Below are 23,029 nucleotides of genomic sequence, written 5' to 3'. Positions count from 1 at the left end.
CCTCCACCCATCTGGAACTAACACCTCCAGCTACCGGAACTAACAAGTCGTTCAGGTCCCGTTCCTCTCTCGGCTTCTCCTGAAGCTTAGTGAGGAACGGTTGTTCATTGTTTGAACATTGTTTCAACCACACCAAAACACACAACTCACCAGACCTTCACACACAGACACACATTTACATTTACATTCACATTTAGGGCATTTAGCAGACGCTTTTATCCAAAGCGACTTACAATAAGTACATTTGTCATAAGAAGTGCATCAATATATCACTGTCGGTACAGAAAGGATGTTCATAGAACCAAGTGCAAGTACAACAATCGCTAGGCTAACCAATTCCTGTGTTACAGCCATGATAGCAGCTACTGCAGTTGCTACACAGTTAAGTACTATAATACGATACAATACAGTGTAAAAACACACACACACACACACCAACTCCCAGCCCCCTCTACGGGTCACTCATCCAACCCTACCCCGAACTACCAGCCCGAGTAGGCCTACACACCACCAGACAGCCCCCCAGGGTATAGTTACTCTTACAAGCTCTACACCACAGAGTGGGAATAGTCCTCCAGTCCCCACGCCCTTGATTTAAAAAAAAACAGTCACAGGCACGTTTGAATGAATAAATTATTTATTTATTTCACGCTGTAATTTATTAATTAATTTCTTAAATATTGTCACGTTTGGCGTTCCATAACCTTCTGCCTAAAAGACAAAAATAGTGACATGGATGTGGTTGCCTTCTGTCGAACAGCCACTAGTTCACGAAAAAACACGCCCCCTTTCAACAGCCATAAAACTGACGGCTAAAGTTATACAGAAAACATATTTATAGAAAAATATATTATAAGACGTTAAAATCCACTTTAAGTAGCAGATAGTAGTTAAGTGTAAGAAATATAAAATTAAAGGTTTGAAAAGCATATCAAACCTGAACCAACGCAGTATTTAACATTCCTAGTCCTTCTTTATAAAAGGACAACATGGCCACATTGAGGCCATTAAAAACTCAATATTGAAATGTTGTATATGTGTTATAAACTCACTAAGGAGTGAGAAGACTAGTTTGGTCCTCAGTTGAAGTAAACCTTCAGTGTCTCCGTCCGGCCTTCTTCCTTCGGACGATCCAACTCTCTTAGGAACCTTTCTCCTTATCTGAGCCCCTAGAGGGAGAGGGAGAGAGAGAGAATTTTAAAATCCATCTATTAAATCAAATACAGGACTTACACAAAAAACATAAATCCAAACCATTTTTCAAAATGGTTTAGAAAACCAGGAAAACCATTTTAGCTGTTAAAATGTAGTTCGGACGGTTCATGCTATTTTCATGCTACGTTCATGCTATTCAATGTAGTTAATTATTTGTGTGCGCAAGAGAGTATTTGACGAAAAACAAACATTCCCCAAATCCCAGGAGCCATGGGCATGAGACCCTGAACATACCACATGCCGTTTACTCAACAAATAAATGTTCCACCCATTCAGCCTGTACAAAAAAAAAAACCCAGCCAAACTCGTCAAACCACAATAATCCACGAGCTTCATGTGGATCTCTCACCATCTGGAAAACCTGCTAAGCCTGCAGTCTGGTTCCAAGAGGTGTTTGGATCCATACTGCATTTCACTGCGTTTACACCATATAGATCCATTTCACTGCGCTTACACCATATCGATCCATTTCACTGCGCTTACACCATATAGATCCATTTCACTGCGTTTACACCATATCGATCCATTTCACTGCATTTTCACCATATAGATCCATTTCCCCAAGACTTCTCAAAAACAAGCGCTTACTGTGACCAAGGCGGCCTGCTTTTCTCTCACTTTACCACTTCCTGTGTGTTGATAAAGATTGTGATATCATCTGCATTAAGCAGTGATTTTAACTGTGTTGCAGCGCTGGTAGTGAGAGCCCTGTTACTCTGCTGTTTAAATGAAAAAAAAAAAAAACGTTCAATGGCTAGACTGTAGATCATCCCTGATGGTTGACAGCCTTGTGGAATTCTATGTTTAACTGATACCGGTCGGCTTAAACCTACCCCCGTAAGAAGACAAGAAGCTCCACTATACAGATATCCAAACCATGAAATTAAACTTTCCCAAAAACCAAAAGGAAACCATGGTCAAAAGCTCGACTCGGTCAAAAGCATACTCCTGATCTGTCCCCACAAAGCAACAGGCCTCCCTGGAGTGATAAAACCTCCCTTCGACAGCAGGTGAAGTGAGCCCTACCGATGGGACTCGAGGAGAACTCAATGTGGGTCACGCCCAATAAGATCCCAGCATTGCCTGTTAAGAGTCAGCTGAGAAACCGTCGAACCCTGGAGCACCCACAGAGGCCAGCTGTCAAGCGGCTGTGGTAAGCTCTTCCAGTGTGAGGCCATGATCTAAACCAGCCTTTTCAGTGGACGTCAGCTGTGCAGGTCTTTCAGCAGACCTCCAGCACACTGTGGATCGGTCACCACCCTCCATAGAGGTCTGTATAAAAACCCACCTGCATGGCTCCTTATCTCCACTGGATCTGTTGCAAATGTCCCATCCTGAATCTCTAAGCAGTTCAACTTTTCTCTGGAAGCCACCGTTTTCTCCAGGTTAAAGAAAAAAGAACTTGGAGCATCAGTCCTGATGTCCCTGATGTTGTTGAAACCAGCCCTGACCAGCGCTCTTTTAACCCTCTCATGCGTTAAGCAACATATAGCTCTCCTTTTCTCACAAAGAAGCTGATGGCTTCTGTTTTCGGACCATGCTCAATTTCTGTGATAGTCTTCAAGATCCTGTACTTCATGTTTAATATTAGAGGTCGAGAACAAGGTGTATTGCTGGCAAAATACCCTTACCTGTGCCCTACCAACTACTTGTAATATAGTAGTTGGTAAATATCTCAACGCTCTGTCCAGAAGCTCTATCTACGAGTAGTTTATTATTAAAGTGCCAATGAAACCTAGCTTTTAAAAGGAGAGAAATAATGGTGTCAATGGTTGTAGTCTGTGAAACCCACCGGGCATATACTGCTCCCAGCTAGCTTAGATCCATCCCACTGGGAAACATAAAACCGATCTTATCGTGCACCCTACCTTAACCCAAGTATCTACTAGGTCCTATTTGGTGAGGAGCCTCCTTAAACAAGCAGAGGCTTGTAGATTAGGTTCCTCACTCGCCAGTCACATAAACACAGCTCATCATATAAACTCAATTTGTATATTATATAATCATGTTAACATATAACTTCTCATTGGATGGTTCTACAAACGGACAGAGTCAGTGGATAGTTGAATCCAGTTCCCGTTTATAAAAATCTTTACTCGAAGTATGTACAAATTCAAAAGGCATTTGTAGGAATCGGATACAAACTCAAAATCTCGTTCAAAATTAATTTACCATACACCTTCCAACCCAGAGGAGGAAAGAGGAAGACTTCATAGAAATATCCCAGAAAGAATCCAATTGACAGCTTAGCCAAGCGATCCCATTGGATCTGAGACACCGATGCCCCGCCCCCCCAGCACAGAGTCCCACATCTCTGGACCCACAACCGCCGCTACCACCCAACTAACTAGGTTAGATAATTAGCAGCAGAAGAGGTTAGCCAGGGCTTGTTAGCTGCTAACTAGCGGCAGAAGTTGTCCGCAGGGGAAAGTTATCAGCTAACTAGTTGCAGAATACGTAACCCGGGGATCGTTAGCTAATAACTAGCGCCACAGGAGAGCTTAGCCAGGGGTTGTTATCAGCTAAGTATTTGCAGAAGAAGTTAGCAGGGGATCGTTAGCTGCTAACTAGCGCCACGGGAGAGGTTGGCTGGGGGTTGTTAGCTGCTAACTGTAGGATAATCCTTTGTGGGATATTCTGGTTCCTCGTAGCGCCGCACCGTCACCTTCATTCAAAACCCTTCACATGTTCATCCCAAAAGATGACCGAATCAAACGTCCCTTACCCACCACCACCTCCTTCAAAACCCTGCTACCACATCAGAGACTAGCCTGGCACTAGCATCCAGGCAACATGTAAACTGTTGAACACAGAGGTCCTCTCAATCAATCATGATTGATAGTCATTGTATAAAATCAAATAAAAACATGTCCTCAACCGCCAGCGTACCTGTGCTGATTCGCACTTCTGATCGGACGGTTAAAACCACCACCAGCGCACCTGTGCTGTTCCACGCTACCCACATCCAATCCGGACCACATCCAACCAGTCCACATCCAACACAGTCCCCCCCCCTCCACACCGGACCACATGTTCAGTGACGACCAGAGAAGAGGAGTTAGTCATGTTAGGGATAGGGATCGGAAACGGAGTCACCACGGAAACGGCTCGGAGACGGTGAGAGCTCTTAGAGAGTGACGCGCTGAGCTCAGTCTATCAGGACTGACTTGGGTATCAGCGAGTCCTCTTTGCTGGGCGGGGGGGGCGGGGCGGCGGGGGTGCCGGCCTTGGGGAGGCTGTACATGTAGACCGCCCCCATGACCAGCGCGGCGCCCGCGCTGAACAGCAGGTCCACCCGGAAGGCGAACAGGTAGATGGAGGTCACCGTAGACACGATGATGGAGAAGGAGGTGGCGAAGCCCTTCAGGATGTTGTCGGCGTATTTCACCACCAGGGCCACGAGCAGGCCCCCGAAGGCCTGGTTGAGGATGACGCTGTAGACGGCGGGGGTGTAGCCGAACAGGAAGCCGTGCTCCGCCACCTCCTCCCCGTTCTTCCACCACATGCCCAGCAGGCCCAGTGCCGTGCCGAAGATCCCCAGCTGGACGTTGCGGACCCAGACGGAGGCCGCGCTGCCCTTCAGGATCTTCTCAAAGTAGACGCCGGCGAAGCCCGACGACAGGCAGCTGACCACCACGGCAACCAGGCCCACCGTGTAGTTCTGGTCGGACGACTCCGAGATGGACTCCTTCTTCCCCTCCTGCTGCACCTGGGGAGCGACAATCACCAGAGGCTGTGTCAGGCCGGCACACATCAAACACGGACCGACGCGCCCGTCAGAGGCGGGATCAGGGGGGGTGTTTGGGGACCCACCTGGACGATGGCCACGCCTAGGAAGAGGAGCAGCAGGGAGAGCCACTGGAGTTTGGACAAGGTCTTCCTCAGCATGAGGACGCTGAACAGAGCCGTGGTCAGGATCTTCAGCTGGTACGTCACCTGGAGGGAGGACCAGGAGAGACCAGAGAGACACAAGTCAGAGAGACCACCACAGGAGAGACCAGAGAGACCAGAGAGACAGCAAGTCAGAGAGACAACCACAAGCGACTCAACAACAAGAGGACAGTAAACAGGAGGAGGGTAGAGGACAGAAAACAGTAGAGGACAGAAAACAGTAGAGGACAGTAAACAGTAGAGGACAGTAAACAGTAGAGGACGGTAAACAGTAGAGGACAGTAAACAGTAGGACAGTATAGGAGAGAAAACACTAGAGGACAGTAAACAGGAGGACAGTAGAGGACAGTAAACCGTAGGAGAGTAGAGGACAGTAAACAGTATTAGAGTAGAGGACAGTAAACAGTGGGAGAGTAGAGGACAATAAACAGTAGGGGGGTGTGCAGTCCCCATCCCCCCACCTGGAAGGTGGCCGCTGGCAGGTTGGAGATGGCCACGTACTGCAGGTTGTTCTGCAGGGTGTAGATGAGAGAAGGAACGGCCAGCTTCAAGGTGTCTGCGTACTGGACCACGATGCTGTCGTAGAGGAACAGCGCCATCTCCTTCAGGTTACCTGGACACAGAGAGACCCTTCAGAGAGCCGTTCCTCCTCTCAGGGCTCCAGAGGAGGAACAGTCTCCACCTTTTCATTACAATCAAATAACTGTTTTAACCGGACGACACTAGCAAACGAAAAATATACAACGCAGAGTCTGTCCAGGAGACACGGACACTTGTTGAGTCCTTGAATAGGAATTGCATGTCATTCAAGTGTTTTGTTCATCTTTGCTAGTTTGTCAATGTTGATACGTGTCCTGAATATAACTTAAACGTTTGGTTTGCTCAGGGGTTTTGTTTTTACGAAACCGTATTTGTATTGAATTCACTGGTGAGGTTACATGAATCGCTAGAGGTTTTTTTTGTGCTATGTTGTTTTGATTCCCGCCGTGGAATCACAGATATTGGGGTTTTTTTTTTAATCTGAGAGGAAAAAAAGAGTGAGCCATCATCTGGTGTTGGCATACCGAGCTCCGTGGGAGACGCTTATTTGTTTTTTCTAAGCAGCGATTGGTCGCTAGTTTTAGCTTTGCCTAGATAAAAAAGATAGAAACAATGCCGAAAGGTAAAGGCAAAAAGAAGGCAGACACGGAAGCAAAAGATAGCAATCAAAGTCCCAATGCGTCTGAACCAATTGAACAAGATTCTTTTGAATTGGAGGTTAGAGATAGTGACATTTATTCAGTTAGCGAGACTCTCTAGATTCTTCAACGACAGACATGATTTGCAAGGAACCGAAGAAAAACTTCGCCTAGCATATGAGATCCGAAGGGGAGTGAAGACAAGGCTTCCCGGCTGGGACAACGGTAGCTGCACAATGGCAGACATCAAGGAAGTCGGAGAAAAGGTGGAGCGAGATGAAGAAGTCAGGATCCGATTCCTGGCTGACGAGAAGAAGGAAATAGCCAGGGACCGAGAAAGATTCCCCCAGTCCAACAGGGATAGAGAACGATTCACCCAGTCCGACAGGCAGAGAGAACCTCGACCATGCCACAACTGCGGACAAATTGGACACTGGATAAGAGAATGTAAAGCCCCTCGAAAGATGCACCGTGACCGCTCCAACGAGAAAGTAGGGGAAGAAAACCTCTCAGACAAAATGAGGGAACTATTGAAGAAGTTACAGGAGAAGAGAGTTGAAGAACTCAGCCGCATATGCGATTCACTGCCGGAAACCAACAATAACACCGACTTGGAATGACACTCGTTAGATTTGGCCCGCAAACTGACTGATACGGGGTGAAGAGGAGGGAGTGTTTGTTATTTTCATTCCTTTATTATCACGAGAGGTTAGTCTTCGAAAGATGCTAGGACTTTTGTCACCACCTATCTCAGTGAGAATTGATGTTTGTTCCTTCTTGACACAACTGCTCAGCTTTAGAATATTTGTTTGTTTTGTTTTATTTTGAACAAAGGTTCACTCATTCATTCACACAAGGTTTATTGAGAACTATGTTGACTGATTACTGATATAACCTTTTTCGAATCAAGCGATTTATTTTTGTATGATCATTTTTCATTGTTTATCGAATCATTAAGACAATTACAAACCATAGTTGATTATTATTACTGTTGGAGGCTGTGACAATGCCTGACCCATGACGGATACTGCCCTTGTTACACTACACTTGTCGAGTCCTGAACTGTCTCAGTGTTTGTCCTGACGCCCTACTACGAACTTTCATCCTCATCCCCCATCACACCTGCGGTGGCCATCAACTGGAAAAGAACTCTGTTGCAACTGCTACTCAAAACCAACCGAGTCATGATGTTATCTGTGATGTTATTGTGCCAAGCAGAGGGAGGTGTCTGGACAGTTGACTTCCTTGATTCTTGATTCGAAATTAGTGTTCTCCTGAATCAAACTTGAATATCCTGTTCTGGAACCGATACTATCTTAAATGACCATGGAGAGCTAACTAACCTAACTAACCTAACTAGTGAGTTAACTACGGGACGTTCGCTGACCTCTCTTCTGCACCAGGATGATGAGCAGGCAGGTAATGAGCTTAAGGACCTCCGCCATGACGACCGCTGACGTGGCGAAGAAGCGGTCGCCGGGCAACGTGCGGACATAGCGGATGCTGAGGATGAGAGAGGCATTCTGGACCACGAGCACGGCCAGACTGATGTACTTCAGCTTCCTGTTGGCTGGGGAGCAGACACAGGAGAAGCGTGTTAATGAACGGGAATAATGTATTCACATATTAAATGAAAACTATACATCCATGATGCCTATACATATTGTGTGTAACACTTATTTGATTAATATCACTAGACATCCCTGATGACTTAATATTGTGTTAAAACAGGTTACATATGATGTATTAATATCACAACTTGACATACATGTTGTATAGTGATATCGTTTCCAATATATTATGTTTATATATATATATATTATCACCAGACATCCATGCTGTCCAGTGATCTCTTTTGTTTATCTTAATCTATCATGCGTTCAAGAGCCAGCGAACCAACTGAATAAGATGGAATTCGAACATTATGTGTTAAAAAAAGAACATTATGTAGTTATACTACAAAAGCACAACTTTCTCGCTGACACCACAGACAACTGCTACCCAGACAGAGCTCTCCATGTCCACAGTATTGTCAACATCTGTTCTAAGATCACCCGAGTTAAACAAAGGGACTTGAATTATTTTTGCAATCGCAAATCATTAAGAAAGCAGCAGGTATTTTGGCTTCTTCTGGTCATGCTCTTAAAAGTGAATTCTCCGTGTTGCCATCAGGGCGTCGCTACGCTTCACCTGCTTGCAGAACAAACCGCCATTCCAAGTCGTTCATCCCCTCTGCAATTCGACTACTAAATGCTCCGTAGTTTCGTATGTGTATTTGTTGTTTGTATGTTACTGTGTCTGTATGCAAGCTGCTCAAACTAATTGCCCCTAGTGGGATAAATAAAGTTGTATTGTATTTTCCTCACACAAAGCGTCAACCCCTTGATCGTGACGTCAGACTACCTTGGATAAGGTAGTCTGACGTCACGATAAGACGCCCCCTTCGACCAGCAGAGTGGCATGTTGGAGGCAAAACATAGGACTTTTTTCTCTAGATTGGGGATTTATTTCAGTTACAGCGATAAAATGGCCTAGATTACTATGTTAACGATCATATAAGACAAATTAAGGTATTAAGAAAAAAAAAAAATATGGTTTTGGGTTCAATGGCTCTTTAATATTAACGCTAGACATTGTGTGTGGAAAATGAATTAATATCAACACTACACCATGATGTGTACAAAGTTGCCCACTCGGGAAATCTACAAGTTAAGCAGGTGTTTCTGTGTGCCGCTTATACAGCCAGGTGAGTGATGTCAACATGAATGAGCATGGCCACGTCATCATGGGAACAGAATGGGTGTGGAACCGTCTTGACTTTAACCACCAGGATTTACAGGTCTGCTCCGTTTAACGACATTCAAACTTTGATGGCGTCTAGAAACTGTAGAGTACAGAGTTCATCTATTCATCCTCAGTCTATAGCCTACATCACAACGAGTTATACCGGCCAGCAGGCGACATATAGAGCACGTTCCTTCAATACATCACTAGTGAGTTACCTTCAATACAACACTAGTTACCTTCAATACAACATTACTAAACATGATATACCGTCAATACGACACTGATTACCACGAGTTGCCTTCAATACAACACAAGTAAACACTAGTTGTTAACTTCAAGACAACACTAGTTACTTTCAATACAACACTAGGTACCTTCAATACAACACTAGTTACTTTCAATACAACACTAGTTAACTTCAATGCAACACTAGTTACCTAAAATTCAACACTAGTTAATAGGGGTTACCTTTAATAAAACACTAGTTAACACGAGTTACCTTCAATACACTTTTTAACACTAGTTAACATGAGTTACCTTCAATACACTTTTTAACACTAGTTAACCCGGGTTACCTTCATTCGGTCTTCGACCAGCTCCGTCTGCTGGGACGCTGCCTACCGCCATGTTGACTACGAGCCGCTGGCTGTCTGACGTTCTAGCAGGCTAATGAAGTGCTAGCAGGCTAGAGAAGTGCTAGCAGGTTAAAGAAGTGCTAATAGGCTAACGACGTGCTAGCAGGCAAATGAAGTGCTAGCAGGCTATTGACGGACTAGCAGGCTATTGACAGGCTATCGGGCTACAGCAGAGCTAGCAGGCCACCTCCTCTGATAGCCTCAACAGCTTTATAAACACACGTAACGAGTACGACACAAGACCGGCTCTGTCCCACTCCTCATTCCCGGGACGACGGGGGGGTTTCCAGCCCGGCCGGATCATCCATCCCGGGGCTAAAGCACTTTGATGCCGCAACACAGCCGTTCCTTGTTCGCCTTCCAGGATGCAGGTAGGTAGAAATCTGATTGGTTGGTCCATACGGCTGGGCTGGAACTGATTGGATGCGGCCGGTCCCGCCCACTGGCGCCATCTATCGGCCAACACCGCGCAAGGAGTTTGTCTTCGGACATGCCGGACTTCATCACTCTGCTTCTCACTAGTGAACCGTTTAGACGTTTTGACACTCCTCTCGTGAAGCCCGCCACGATCTTACACATCCAAACGAACCCTGAAGAATATCACCTCCAATTTAACCGTTTTGTCCCGGGAGTGACAGGTGAACTACTAATAGTGATATTATAACTAACTACTAATATTGACGGTAGTTACTAATAGTGACAGAACTACAACTAGTGATATAAATACTCATACTGACTGAAGAACTACTAATAGTGATAATATGACTAATAGTGATATTACAAGTTACAACTAATAGAGTAGAACTACCAATAGTGATATAACTACTAAGAGTTATAAAATAGTGATATTACTAATAGTTACAGTAAAAATAATAGTGATAGTATGACTAATAATGATATAACTACTAATAGTGACGGTATAACTAATGGTGATAGTACAACTAACAGTGTCATAACTACTTATAGTTATAACACTACTAATAGTGACAGTAGAAGTACTAATAGTGATATAACAAAAAAAAGTGATAGTGATAGTGCATTTGAGTGATGCAACTATTAACAGTGATAGTATAACAAATAGTGATAGAACTACTAATAGTGATAGAATTACTAATAGTGACAGTACTGGTGTGTATTCAGTCTTCGCATCAGAACAGAACAAAACTAAAAAGGCCCAACTGGTTTTCAAGAAACATCGTCCTCTTTTTATTCCAAGAAAAAAAAAAGTATTTTCATCCCAAACAGGAAAATAAAATAAAACAAACTTATATTATTATTAATAATAACAATGATCAATTATTAAGAGGATAAGTATGACGAATCATTCTATTGTCTTCTCTATGATGTGATTGGTCATGGTCAATAGACATGCAGCTAAATAAGACCCATGATGATGAGGATGGGGAAGATGAAGAGAAAGTTGTGTTCCTGTATGTGTGTGATCTTGGGGGGGAGGGGGTCTTGCCGTTGATAGGTAATGGTAAACACACCCAACCAGTTACAGTTAGACACACACCTGTCTAACCAGGTAGACACACACCAGTCTAACCAGGTAGACACACACCTGTCTAACCAGCTAGTCTGGCTGGCCTTGCTGCAAAATGTGTCTAGTTTAAAGGGTTTTATCTGCTAGCTATGGCTATACTACCCGATCAATAACAGCTCACAAAAGATATGAAAGGAAATACTGTTGAAGTTTCAGACTCCATCACAACACATACAATTATTGGACCATTTCTGTAGTGTTTGTATTACTTTGGGATAGCAAATACCCGTAGTCTCGTGCCATGTATATAAGGTATAAGCCAGTTGGCAATAAAACTAGCACATCCAAGACTATTTGCTTCAGCGAGCTCGGTTATGTAATACTTTAGTACCCAGACATCGATATTCTTCTAGCTTTGGCAACTCAGAAAACATGGTGATGGTGTTCGTCATCTTTCTAGCCTAAATCAGCTAGCTAGCGACATCAGTTAGTTAGCCCAGATTAGGCAGAGTTAACTAGCCCACGTCATCAAGCTAGCTGACCCCGCTACCCTCAGATAGCCAGCGGTGTGTGCTAGTGTTTGCGTGGCCTGGCTGTGGCGTGCGTAACATTTAACTGCCATCCAATCGGCGGTAAGACCCTCCCCCGTCGCAGAGGTTGAGCTGAACAGAGGGGGGGGCGAAGTCTTATCAGTCTGAGCCCCTATTGGCTCGGAGAAGTGTCAGTAATGAATGGATGAACCGAGATGTTGCGTTCCAAACAACATGTTTATTATTCACCATGTCCCTCTCGCTGTGTGTGTGTGTGTGTGTGTGTGTGTGTGTGTGTGTGTGTGTGTGTGTGTGTGTGTGTGTGTGTGTGTGTGTGTGTGTGTGTGTGTGTGTGTGTGTGTGTGTGTGTGTGTGTGTGTGTGTGTGATGAGGTCAGAGGTCGTGGCTGCTCGTCATGGTGCGTGGTTTGATGTGTGCGTTGTGTGAGTCTATCAGCTGCTGTCAGGGGAGGCGTCTCTCTCGCGGTGCAGCGTGGTGGTCCCCTGGGGCAGCATGGTGTCCATGTACTCCTGCTGGGACACGGCCAGTACAGAGGCCAGGATCTCATCGTCCTCCCAGTCCGTCAGCCCTGCACACAGTGACCAGTAAAGTACACGTTAATACACATTATACACACACACACACCGTACAGGTTACAGTACACATCATACACACGGTACATTTTGGAGTACACGTTTATACACACAGTACACGTTAGAGTACACGCATAACATTATATACGTTATAGACTATAGTACATGGTCAAAAAAAATAAACACAGTACACGTTAATATACACACACACGACATGTCGCAGCAGACGTTATGACGTTAATACACTCAGTACACGTTAGGACACGTTAATACCCGTTAGAGTACATGTTAATACACACAGTTCACATTATAGTACACGTTTATACACAGTGCATGTTAATACACGTGTATTAACGTGTACTGTTCGTGCATTAACATGTTCTATAACGTGTAATGTCTGTATTAATGTTAATACACAAGGTACACGTTTATACACACAGTACACGTTAGAGTACACGCGTAACTTTATATACGTTATAGTACACGGTATAAAAAAAAACTAACACATTACACGTTAATACACACACACGACATGTCGCAGTAGACGTTAAGACACGTTACAATACCGTTAATACCCGTTAGAGAATATGTTAATACACACAGTTCACATTATAGTACACGTTTATACACAGTACATGTTAATACACGTGTATTAACGTGTACTGTTCGTGTATTAACATGTTCTATAACGTGTAATGTCTGTATTAATGTTAATACACAAGGTACACGTTTATACACACAGTACACGTTAGAGTACACGCATAACAATATACGTTATAGTACACGGTAAAAAACAACAACACAGTACATGTTAATACACACACACACACGACATGTTGCAGTAGACGTTACAATACCGTTAATACTCAGTACACTGTAATACCAGTGAGAGTATATGTTAATACACACAGTTCACATTATAGTACACGTTTATACACAGTACACGTTAATACACGTGTATTAACGTGTACTGTTCGTGTATTAACATGTTCTATGATGTTTAATGTTAATACACAAGGTACACTTTAATACACAGTACACGTTACAAGACACATCAGAGTACACGTTAATACACATATATACACATTTAAACACATGTTGATACACATTATAGACACAGTACATGTTAAGGTACAGGTCAATTCAAACAGCCTTTTAAGTATACCTTAATACACACAGTACACGTTTAAATACACATTATAAACACAGTAGACATTAGTGTACACTCTAATACACATCACATACATTCATGTAACATGAATGTATGTACTGTGTGTTAATACACACCACATGCATTCATGTTACATGAATGTATGTACTAATAATAAATAATAATACATTTAATTTATAGGCGCCTTTCAAGACACCCAAGGTCACCTTACAGGGCATATAGTCATCATAAATCGTTTAAAATAAATAAATAAACATAAAAAATAAAAAATAATTAAAACAAAAACAAATCAAAACAAAACAAACAATCAAAACAGTGATCAGTTAGACGTTGTGTGCGAGTTTGAACAGGTGAGTTTTGTACTGTGTGTTAATACACACAGTACGGTTTCAAATACACATCATAAACACACGTTATACACACCACAGTACATGTTTAAATACCAATTATACACACAGTCCAATATACATTGAAAAACACTGAGAACACACACACACACACACACACACACACACACACACACACACACACACACACACACACACACACACACACACACACACACACACACACACACACACACACACACACACACACACACACACACACACACACACACACATCACATACATACATAACATACATAAACAATAACACACAAACACATCCAAATAGAATACACACATTACAATAAACACCAACACACACACAGAACCAATAACACAAACAAAAATCACATTAGAACAAACACATCATTACACATAGAACCAATAACCCCCCCCCCCCCCCCTCTACACACACAATAACCCACACACAAATCCAATTAGAAATACACACAGTACAAGTTAAAGTAAACCTAAATGCACAACACACGTTCAAATCACATTAATACACATTTGACAACCTGTACACGTTAAAGTATACCTTAATACGCATAATACGTTCAAAACCACATTATAAACACAGTTAACGTAATTTACCCCACTTTACATTTTTAATACAAATTATACACAGTCCAATGGTGCTGGGGTGTATAATGATCAATCTGATATGAGTTACATATCAGAATACACACACACACACACACACACACAGAAACGATAATACACCCACATCACATTAGAACACACACATTATTACACAGAAACAATAACCCAGACACACATCAAATTAGAATACACACTTCACATTTACACACACACACACACACACACAATATAACACAACCACACCTCACATTAGAATATACACATTACACACACACAGGAGCACAACGCACAGAAACAATAACTCCCACAGATCACATTATAAAACACACATTAAAACACACGGATCACATTAGAACACACACAACATGAGGGGACGTTGTATAGAGGACCCCCACGCCCAGCAGAGCGTTCTGAAGGTGTTCCTCCACCTGTTCCTCCACCTAATCCTCCTGCTGCTCCACTCAGTAGCCTCTGGGCTGCCCACCTCAACCACTTATTTGAACAAAAAAAACGTGTGTGCGTGTGTATGTGTGTGTGCGCGTGTGCGTATGTGTGTATGTGTGCGTGTGCGTGTGTGTGTGTGTGCGTATGTGTGCGTGTGCGCTCGGTCTGTGTTAGCGCGCACGCACGCACGCGTGTTTGTCAGCGTGTTTGTGAGCGTCCAAGAGCGCGTGCGTCCGTGTGTGTGTGTGTGTGGGTGCGTTCGTGTCTTACCAAACGCTGTTGGAGACATCTCCTGCATGATGGCTCTGTACTCCAGGTGGTGACGGCTGGGGTTACTAGGACCTGAGGCAGGGAGACACACAGGGTGAGAGACAGGTAGGTGCACACAGACAGGTCAGACCCACAGCCAGGTAACAGTCGGTTGTGTCTTGTGTGTGTCTCGTGTGTGAGTGTGTCTCGTGTGTGTGTGTGTGAGTGTGTCTCGTGTGTGTGTGTGTGTCTCGTGTGTGTGTGCGAGTGTGTCTCGTGTGTGTCTCGTGTGTGTGAGTGTGTCTCGTGTGTCTGTGTGTGTGTGTGTGTCTCGTGTGTCTGTGTGTGTGTGTGTCTGTGTGTGTGTGTGTGTGTGTGTGTGTGTGTGTGTGTCTCTCATGTGTGTGTGTGTGTCTCTCTCTCTCACCTGGTGCACAGGGAGAGGGGGGCTTGTTGAGGCTGAGGCCCGCCCCCGTTGGGGAGGGTGGTTTGTTGGTGGTTGACGCGGTGGTTGCTAGGTCAGAGTGGGAGGGGTCAGAGTCCCGTTGCCTCGGTGACCGGGCGCTCCAGTCGTCCAACCCGCTGGATGCCGCCGCCGTCGCTGAACTACAGGTAGCACTAGCCTTACGTGGCTACACACACACACACACACACACACACACACACACACACACACACACACACACACACACACATCTATAAATATACATAAACTCATAAATATTCACATGTATGACCTAGGGCCGTAACGATTTTTCCACCTCTTCCTGCTTTTTTTGCAAAATGGATCCCGAAGGAGAGTGTTGTCCAACAGGTGGTCAAACAGAATTGGGCGATTGCCCACAGCAATGATACCGTTCTCCTCCATTTTTAAATCCCCCGCTGCCGGCCGGCTTTTTGACGCATCCACGTGTTGTGGATATGTCAAAAAGTATCCCGTGTTGTATTACCAAGGCGATTTCTTTGGACAGAGTCTGAGTAGCGTAACAGTAATGTATTTGCAGAACCGCGATCTGATTGGCCGACGGATCCGTCGCTACCTGATGAGTTTAACAATTCTACGCAGGCCACAGAGCCGACAGAACGGAAGGACCCACAATGCATTTCGAGAGCGCCTATGCAAAGCCAATGAGATCCGTCGACGGATGCATGCATTGTGAATGTAAGGAAACAGCCAAGATGAATCCGAGGGATGTTTTGTTTTAGAAGAAAGCTATCCCCACAAATAGGTTGGGAATGGTCTATGTTCAAAATGAAAGATCATTAAAGGCTCTTTAAGGCCAGCCACAAAAAACGTTTGCACTTAAATGCAATGTGGCACTTTATTCTTTGTTTTAAAAATGGATTATTTTTGTTTTAAATATCCGAAAGAGCAAAGAAATAAAATTATGAAATTATAACCAAGTTGTTTTTTGTGAGTCGATGTGAATGTAAGATGCTGTGTTAAATGGGCATATGATATCGTCTCATATCGAGCGCATGTCCCTGAAACGAATCGAAATCGTATCTGGGCAGACTTTTGATATCAGCAAATATCGTATTGTTGTCCAATGAATCGATTTAATATCGTATCGGGATGAAACCAGAGATTTACACCCCTAATACAACCAGTGACACACTACAGGTAGAGACCAGGTGGTAGGGACTAGTTGCTAGGGCCCAGGGGCTCACCTGGCGGGCCTGCTTCTCCTGGTCCTGGAGCCACTGCAGGTAGGACTCGCGGGCCACCTGCTCCTCGATGGCCTCGTTGGTGGCCTCCCAGTCCGTCGCCCGCTTCTTGTCCTCCAGCATCTGCTGCTCGATCCACGACTCCTCCGACGTCTTGATGGCCGACTTCATGAGGGACGTGTCGGCATACTGAACACACAGGACCTCGTCAGACCGCTGTGTGTGTGTGTGTGTGTGTGTGTGTGTGTGTGTGTGTGTGTGTGTGTGTGTGTGTGTGTGTGTGTGTGTGTGTGTGTGTGTGTGTGTGTGTGTGTGTGTGTGTGTGTGTGTGTGTGTGTGTGTGTGTGTGTGTGTGTGTGTTAGGGCCCGACCGATTCATCGGCCTGCCGATTTAATCGGCCGATTATAGCCTTTTTGAAAATAATCGGCATCGGCCAAAAAGACGCAGATTACAGACGCAGATTACGATTATTATTTTTTTTTTAATGTTATTGCGCTTAGTATCCTGCAGATTGCGCTCCTACTCGCCTTGCTAACTAACAACTTTAGCTGCGCGCTCACCTCACCAATGTACACAAGACGCGTTGTTTGAGCATGTTGTGCCTATTTTTCTTTAGGTCCCAGGCCATGTTAATTTGTTATACTGTAGACTCTAACGGTGAGACCATACTGCTCAGCACGCACGTGTTAGTCACTGCTCACGAGCGCAGCACATTGGGAGTTAGTTATTTATTTTACATTTTACATTACACTCATTTTTGATTGTAAATGTATTCTAAAACACTCAAAGGTTCTGCATTCAATTCACATATTCCTCAAAAGTATTTAAAGTATATTTAAGGTATCAGAAACTATGTTTTATATGCTTTTTATTTTTTTATTTTTTTTTAATCGGCCGATTAAATCGTAATCGTAATTTTTCTCTGAAAATAATCGGCATCGGCATTCAAAAATCAATATCGGTCAGGCCCTAGTGTGTGTGCGTGTGCGTGTGCGTGTGTGTGTGTTTACCCCGGGTTTGAAGGCAGGCAGGCCCAGCCCTACCCCTATCGTGGCCTTGTTGGGGTTCACCACGGAGTTGTAGTGGATGTTTCTGTGGTAGCTCACTCTGATTGGCTCGTCCTTGTTCTGGTGGATACCATGGAACGTGTTGATTGGTTCTGAAGCAGGAAGTTAAAATGGTGCATTAAAAGGCAGGTAGATTAGAGAGAGAAACAGACAGACAGAGAGGCAGACAAACAGGCAGACAGACCTGTGCCGTCCTGGTAAACCTCTACCGGCCGGTTGTACATCTCAGCCATGGCTTGCATCTCGATGTGGTTGCCATGGCAGTTGTTTTTCCTCTTCCTGTTGATGTAGGAGGTGAAGTCCTCAGTCACGTAGTTGGAGAAGTAATCAGCATTCTTCATCTGTAGGAGCACAAACAACACATCCGTCATCGCCTCCACCTCCCTCGGTCACACCTCCTCCTCCTCCATCACACCTCCACTCGTCACACCTCCTCCACCTCCTCCACCTCCTCCTCCTCCTCATAACCGTTAGACAGGGAGACTCACCAGGTAGTCCATGCAGTGCTTACGAACCACTTCGTGCATATCCTGATCCCCGTACACCTGGTCAGCTGGTAGACAGGTAGACACACAGACAGGTAGAGACACAGACAGGTACACAGGAAGAAACACAGACAGGTAGACAGGAAGATACACAGACAGGTAGAGACACAGACAGGTAGACAGGTAGAGACACAGACAGGTAGACAGGAAGATACACAGACAGGTAGACAGGAAGATAAACAGACAGGTAGTTAATAAACAGGAACAATACTACCTGGCGGATAAAGGGTGTGTGTGCGTGTGTGTGTGCGCGCGTGCATGTGTACTCACCTACTGCTCTGAACAAACAGGCACCATCTTCCTTCATCTTTTTAATGACAAAACCCTTCTTCTCTCCGAGGGTCTTCTCAAACCAGTGTTCCTGCTACACAAAACACATATACAGTTATAGTTAATCAGTGATCCCGCTGATCAACTTGAAAGACGGCAATTTCGTGAGCCAATCACTAGACTCAAAAACGAGTGTGCACAGGACGTGCTGCCATTGGTTCAGTTACTGAGGCGTGAAGTGAACCTGCTTTAACGTGATTCGTCTGGGCTCACAACAAGGCAGGCTCACCTCCCCCTAGAATAGCTTCTGTTGTCCTGTTAGGATCATGTCAACCAGCCTCCTCTAACAGGCTTCATGCTCCCTGGGCTTAGGTTGAGGGTTCGTTGTAGGTTTGTGCTCCCAAGTGGTCAAGCTAGATGTGTGGTTCCCCACACATCCCCAACCCAAGTCAGTTGAACTACTCAAGAATCTTTAATCTGATAGGACATGGCTGCTTTCTGCTTCCTGTGAGACTAACCGGCCATTCCGCTGCTCTGAGGGGAGACGTACATTGAGGTTATGTAGAGCCATCTCCATGTATCTAACGCTGTACGTTAGGTTTAAGGAGAGCCATCCTCTATGTCCCTAACGCTGTACGTTAGGTTTAGAATGCACTGCAATTTATTTGGTTTCGATTCAGAATTTTTTTTAAATCAATTATTTCCATGGAAAAAAAAAGAAGCATACATTGTAATCTAGAATCGAGTACACCTAAATGTACATGCCCTTTTATTTGTCCATGTTATTATTATTACTTTTATGCTGCAAGTTTAGCTCAGGAACAATACTATACAATGGTGTATTCCCTTTTTGCTAGTTAAAGCACAATGAAATGGTTAATTCATTTTGAAATGGTTAATTCTAAACAATATTTAGGTATTTTTTGTCATCTCAAATATTATTGAATCGATAAAGGCAATTGGATCAATATCGAATCGAAATCGAATTGAATCCAAGAATCGAATTGAAATGAATTGTGAGGTACCTGGCAATACCCAGCCATAGGTTAAGGAGAGCCTCTTTGTCTCTAACACTATATGTTAGGGTGATGTAGAGCCATCTTCATGTCTCTAACTCTACATTAGGGTTAAGGAGAGCCATACGATGCAGCCACAGTACGTCCGTGTCAACCAAGTTCCTACAAGGTGAAGCAAGGCGTTGTTAAAGCTAGACTTCCTCACAGCGCGGTCAGCTGAGAGCTGGTGAAAGGAGCCGTAAACGGAGCTCCTTTCATGGGCAAGGTCGTCAGAGTCGTGTGTTACTCACATCAGGATAGGTTTCCTTTGCTGGTTAGTTATGTTGTTTGATATTAGTAGTTTTGGCTCAATATAGTCGTTGTGATACTTGATGCAAAACTCTCTAAATAAATCCCAATAAAACAAAAATATTAGCATATCCCATGTAGCCTACAGCAAACGCTGCTGATCATCGCACCATCTTCATAGCATCCAGACACACAACGTCAAATCTGTGGACAAGTGTCGCCACACTTCAAGTATAGTGATGACCAATGAGCTGTCAAATACAACTCACTGACTCCTTCTCATTCACTAGTTGTTTTACAGTTAACACTTGAAACGCTCAGAAACTAAACCAAACTAAACTTTGTATGGTTCACTCTTTAACTAGTCCTAACTAAACTCCATGCTTCAACATGCTTCATAAACTAACCATCTCTTACCTTACACCTAAACTAACCATCTCTTTCCTTACACCTAAACTACCCATCTCTAATCGTATACCTAAACTAACCATCTCTTACCTTACACCTAAACTAACCATTTCTAACCTAACACCTAAACCAACCATGTCTAACCATACACCTAAACTAACCATCAACATATGTGCTGGTGTAGTTTTATTTATATTGTTTGTAAAGTTAACCATTAAATTATTATGCTAGTCGCAGTGGTAATTTATGTCAAAAATAAACACTGTTGACTTCCGTTATCCCTCCATCATTCTATCTCTCCTCTCGCATCCCTTCATCATTCTTTCTCTCCTCTGTCATCCCTACATCATTCCCTAGTCTTTAATCTAAACTTTAGTATTCATAAAGTTAGTTTATATATACATTAATATATATGTAGCGTGAACTAAACATTTATCACTAATAAGTATTAATGTTGTTAGAATTTAAATTATATTAATTATGGGAGTTATATATAACAGTTATATATAACATCACCCAGACATGTTCCCTGGTAATTGTAACATAATACATAATACTGTATTTAATACACTATCTAACCATCGCTGCTCTCTGACCCCCATGCATAGCCCTCCACTAGTGGTAAATCAGCCCGTACCTGCTCAACCGTTGCCGGATCAACCGACTGCAGCCGAGCGGCATTCTCATATTCGTCTTCGCTGTTGTTTCCACCGGCTCCTTCCTCCGTCTCTCCGCCGGACCCAATGCTTCCTTGGCCGGTCACCCCGGGCTGACCTCCCCCGGTGAGAGCGGCTACTCCGCCGGAACAAGTGCCTGCCTGTCGCCGCCGCTTGCTAAGCCCAGGCCCCGAGCAGCAGCTGCTGATCCCTCCTCCACAACCAGCCCCGGCCGACACCACCACTTCACCCCGGGAACCAGCCGCTATTCCGCCGCTGTTGTCTCTCCCTTCGCCCGGTCCTACGGGAGACCCCGAGCCGCCAGGCTGGGGAGAGGCCTGCTGCGGCCGAGAACTAGCCTCGATGCTACGCCTGTCCTCCCTGGCGGAGGCCGGGGCGGGCTGGTAAGACCACGGGGGAGGAGAAGCTCTGGGCCGTGCTCCGGTCCGCGGGTGCGGATGCTGGTGTGGGTCGGAACCGCTCCGGCGGTCGCTGTCGTCGGCGTGATCCGAGACCCCGACGGCGGAGCCGGGCTTCTTCTTCGGGAGGATCGTCATGGTGGTGTGGGGGGGGGGTCAAAGAGGTGACGAGTCCTCCCTTTCTGGAGCTAAATCTTCGGCTTCTCCGCCTCCGGGCCACGCGGTCTCGTGAACTGATCGACCGTAGACCGTTAGGCGACGGAAAACCCCGTTGAACGCCACTAATTGATCGGTTTTCGAGGTGAACGGAGAACAAAAACAACCGGAGCCGTCCCGCAAAACATCAACACCGTCTGACGTCACTTCCCGGTTGCAGCGCCGCGTTTCACGTCGGGCCGTCAGTCGTTCTGCCTAGCAACCAGCCTCCTGCTAAGCAACCAGACATGAAGAACAAAGGATTATTATTGTTATTGTTTATATATTGATTTTTTTGTATAAACTATTACTGTTATTAAGGATTCTTATTGTCGTTATCATACAACTATAAAGACAACATTATAGGCTATATTTAAATGTAAAGCCTACAAGTACACGATACCTTTCACTCTAACTAGTGCATCATGTATCCAGACTTAACAGCTACTGCTCATGTTAACCGCTATGTATAACAATGATGATAATACCTAAACCCCAGAATCACAATAGGGATCTACAGAATCCCTTATTATAACTAAATATAATAACTAGGACTGCGAATACCTAAATATAACTTATAATAAGTCTAATTATAACTAGGACTGCGAGCAACCACAGAGGTATTCTAAGCGACCGGCCCTCATGAAACTCACGACCCTTCACAGACCCTCATGACCCCTCACTGTGACCTCATCACCCCTCACAGACCCTCATGACCCCTCACTGTGACCTCATAACCCCTCACAGCCCTCATGACCCCTCACTGTGACGTCATGTGATGAGATATAATTGATTAGATATCGTTACAAAACGCTCTACCCAACTTATGGGAGGCGTCCTCTATATTCATGGCAGGCTTCCAGTTCCTTCAACCTTCTGAGGCAGATATGTGATTGACTTTTTTCCTTAGTGCTTTGCGTAACATTTATTTAAATGCCCACTGTAACGTCATTATTGTTATTAAGCCAAAACTTAGCACTTTTGAAGGGGGTATATGATATAATATATCATATTAACATATGAAATTATATTAAATACTAGTTTTGATAAATACTATGAAGATATGATATATAATATGAAGATATATATTCTCCGAACAACGATATATATATAGGAACATGTGATATATTATTTGAACATTTATGATATATAAAATTAACTATATTATCATAAAGATTACGAACATATAATATATCATAAGAACATATGATGTATAAACGAACGTTTGATATAAAATATAAACATATATGAAATAAAATATGAACAAGTTGAGAAATGATATGAACAGCCATTCCTCAAGATTTGTGTCTATTGTTTTTATTATATCA

General features: G+C 44.1%; 2 protein-coding genes across 3 annotated transcripts; both read right to left on the bottom strand.

Moving 5' to 3' along the window:
• Nucleotides 1-627: 627 nt before the first annotated feature.
• Nucleotides 628-10,106, bottom strand: slc35a2 (solute carrier family 35 member 2). Its single transcript, XM_056595939.1, has 6 exons — nt 9,647-10,106; nt 7,672-7,854; nt 5,568-5,719; nt 5,029-5,151; nt 4,383-4,924; nt 628-1,169 (listed from the first exon to the last, which is right to left on the bottom strand). Exons 1-6 carry the CDS (start codon nt 9,696-9,698, stop codon nt 1,142-1,144), a joined length of 1,080 nt encoding a protein of 359 aa, XP_056451914.1. The 5' UTR covers nt 9,699-10,106; the 3' UTR covers nt 628-1,141.
• Nucleotides 10,107-10,742: 636 nt separating this feature from the next.
• otud5a (OTU deubiquitinase 5a) lies at nt 10,743-21,898 on the bottom strand. Of its 2 annotated transcripts, none has more exons than XM_056595879.1 (9): nt 21,069-21,898; nt 18,720-18,810; nt 18,393-18,457; nt 18,089-18,245; nt 17,848-17,996; nt 16,840-17,025; nt 15,596-15,800; nt 15,190-15,261; nt 10,743-12,311 (listed from the first exon to the last, which is right to left on the bottom strand). In XM_056595879.1, the coding sequence occupies exons 1-9, from the start codon at nt 21,642-21,644 to the stop codon at nt 12,175-12,177; spliced, it is 1,638 nt and encodes a 545-aa protein (XP_056451854.1). In that variant the 5' UTR covers nt 21,645-21,898; the 3' UTR covers nt 10,743-12,174. The 2 variants fall into 2 exon arrangements, with proteins under 2 accessions (XP_056451854.1, XP_056451845.1); XM_056595870.1 differs by having other exon boundaries at nt 10,747-12,311; nt 18,720-18,813.
• Nucleotides 21,899-23,029: the final 1,131 nt, after the last annotated feature.

The sequence above is a fragment of the Gadus chalcogrammus genome, chromosome 1 (genome assembly GCF_026213295.1).
Source record: "Gadus chalcogrammus isolate NIFS_2021 chromosome 1, NIFS_Gcha_1.0, whole genome shotgun sequence".
Taxonomy (NCBI): domain Eukaryota; kingdom Metazoa; phylum Chordata; class Actinopteri; order Gadiformes; family Gadidae; genus Gadus; species Gadus chalcogrammus.
The sequence above is the reverse complement of the archived record's forward strand: the minus strand, read 5'-3'. Positions and strand labels throughout refer to the sequence as shown.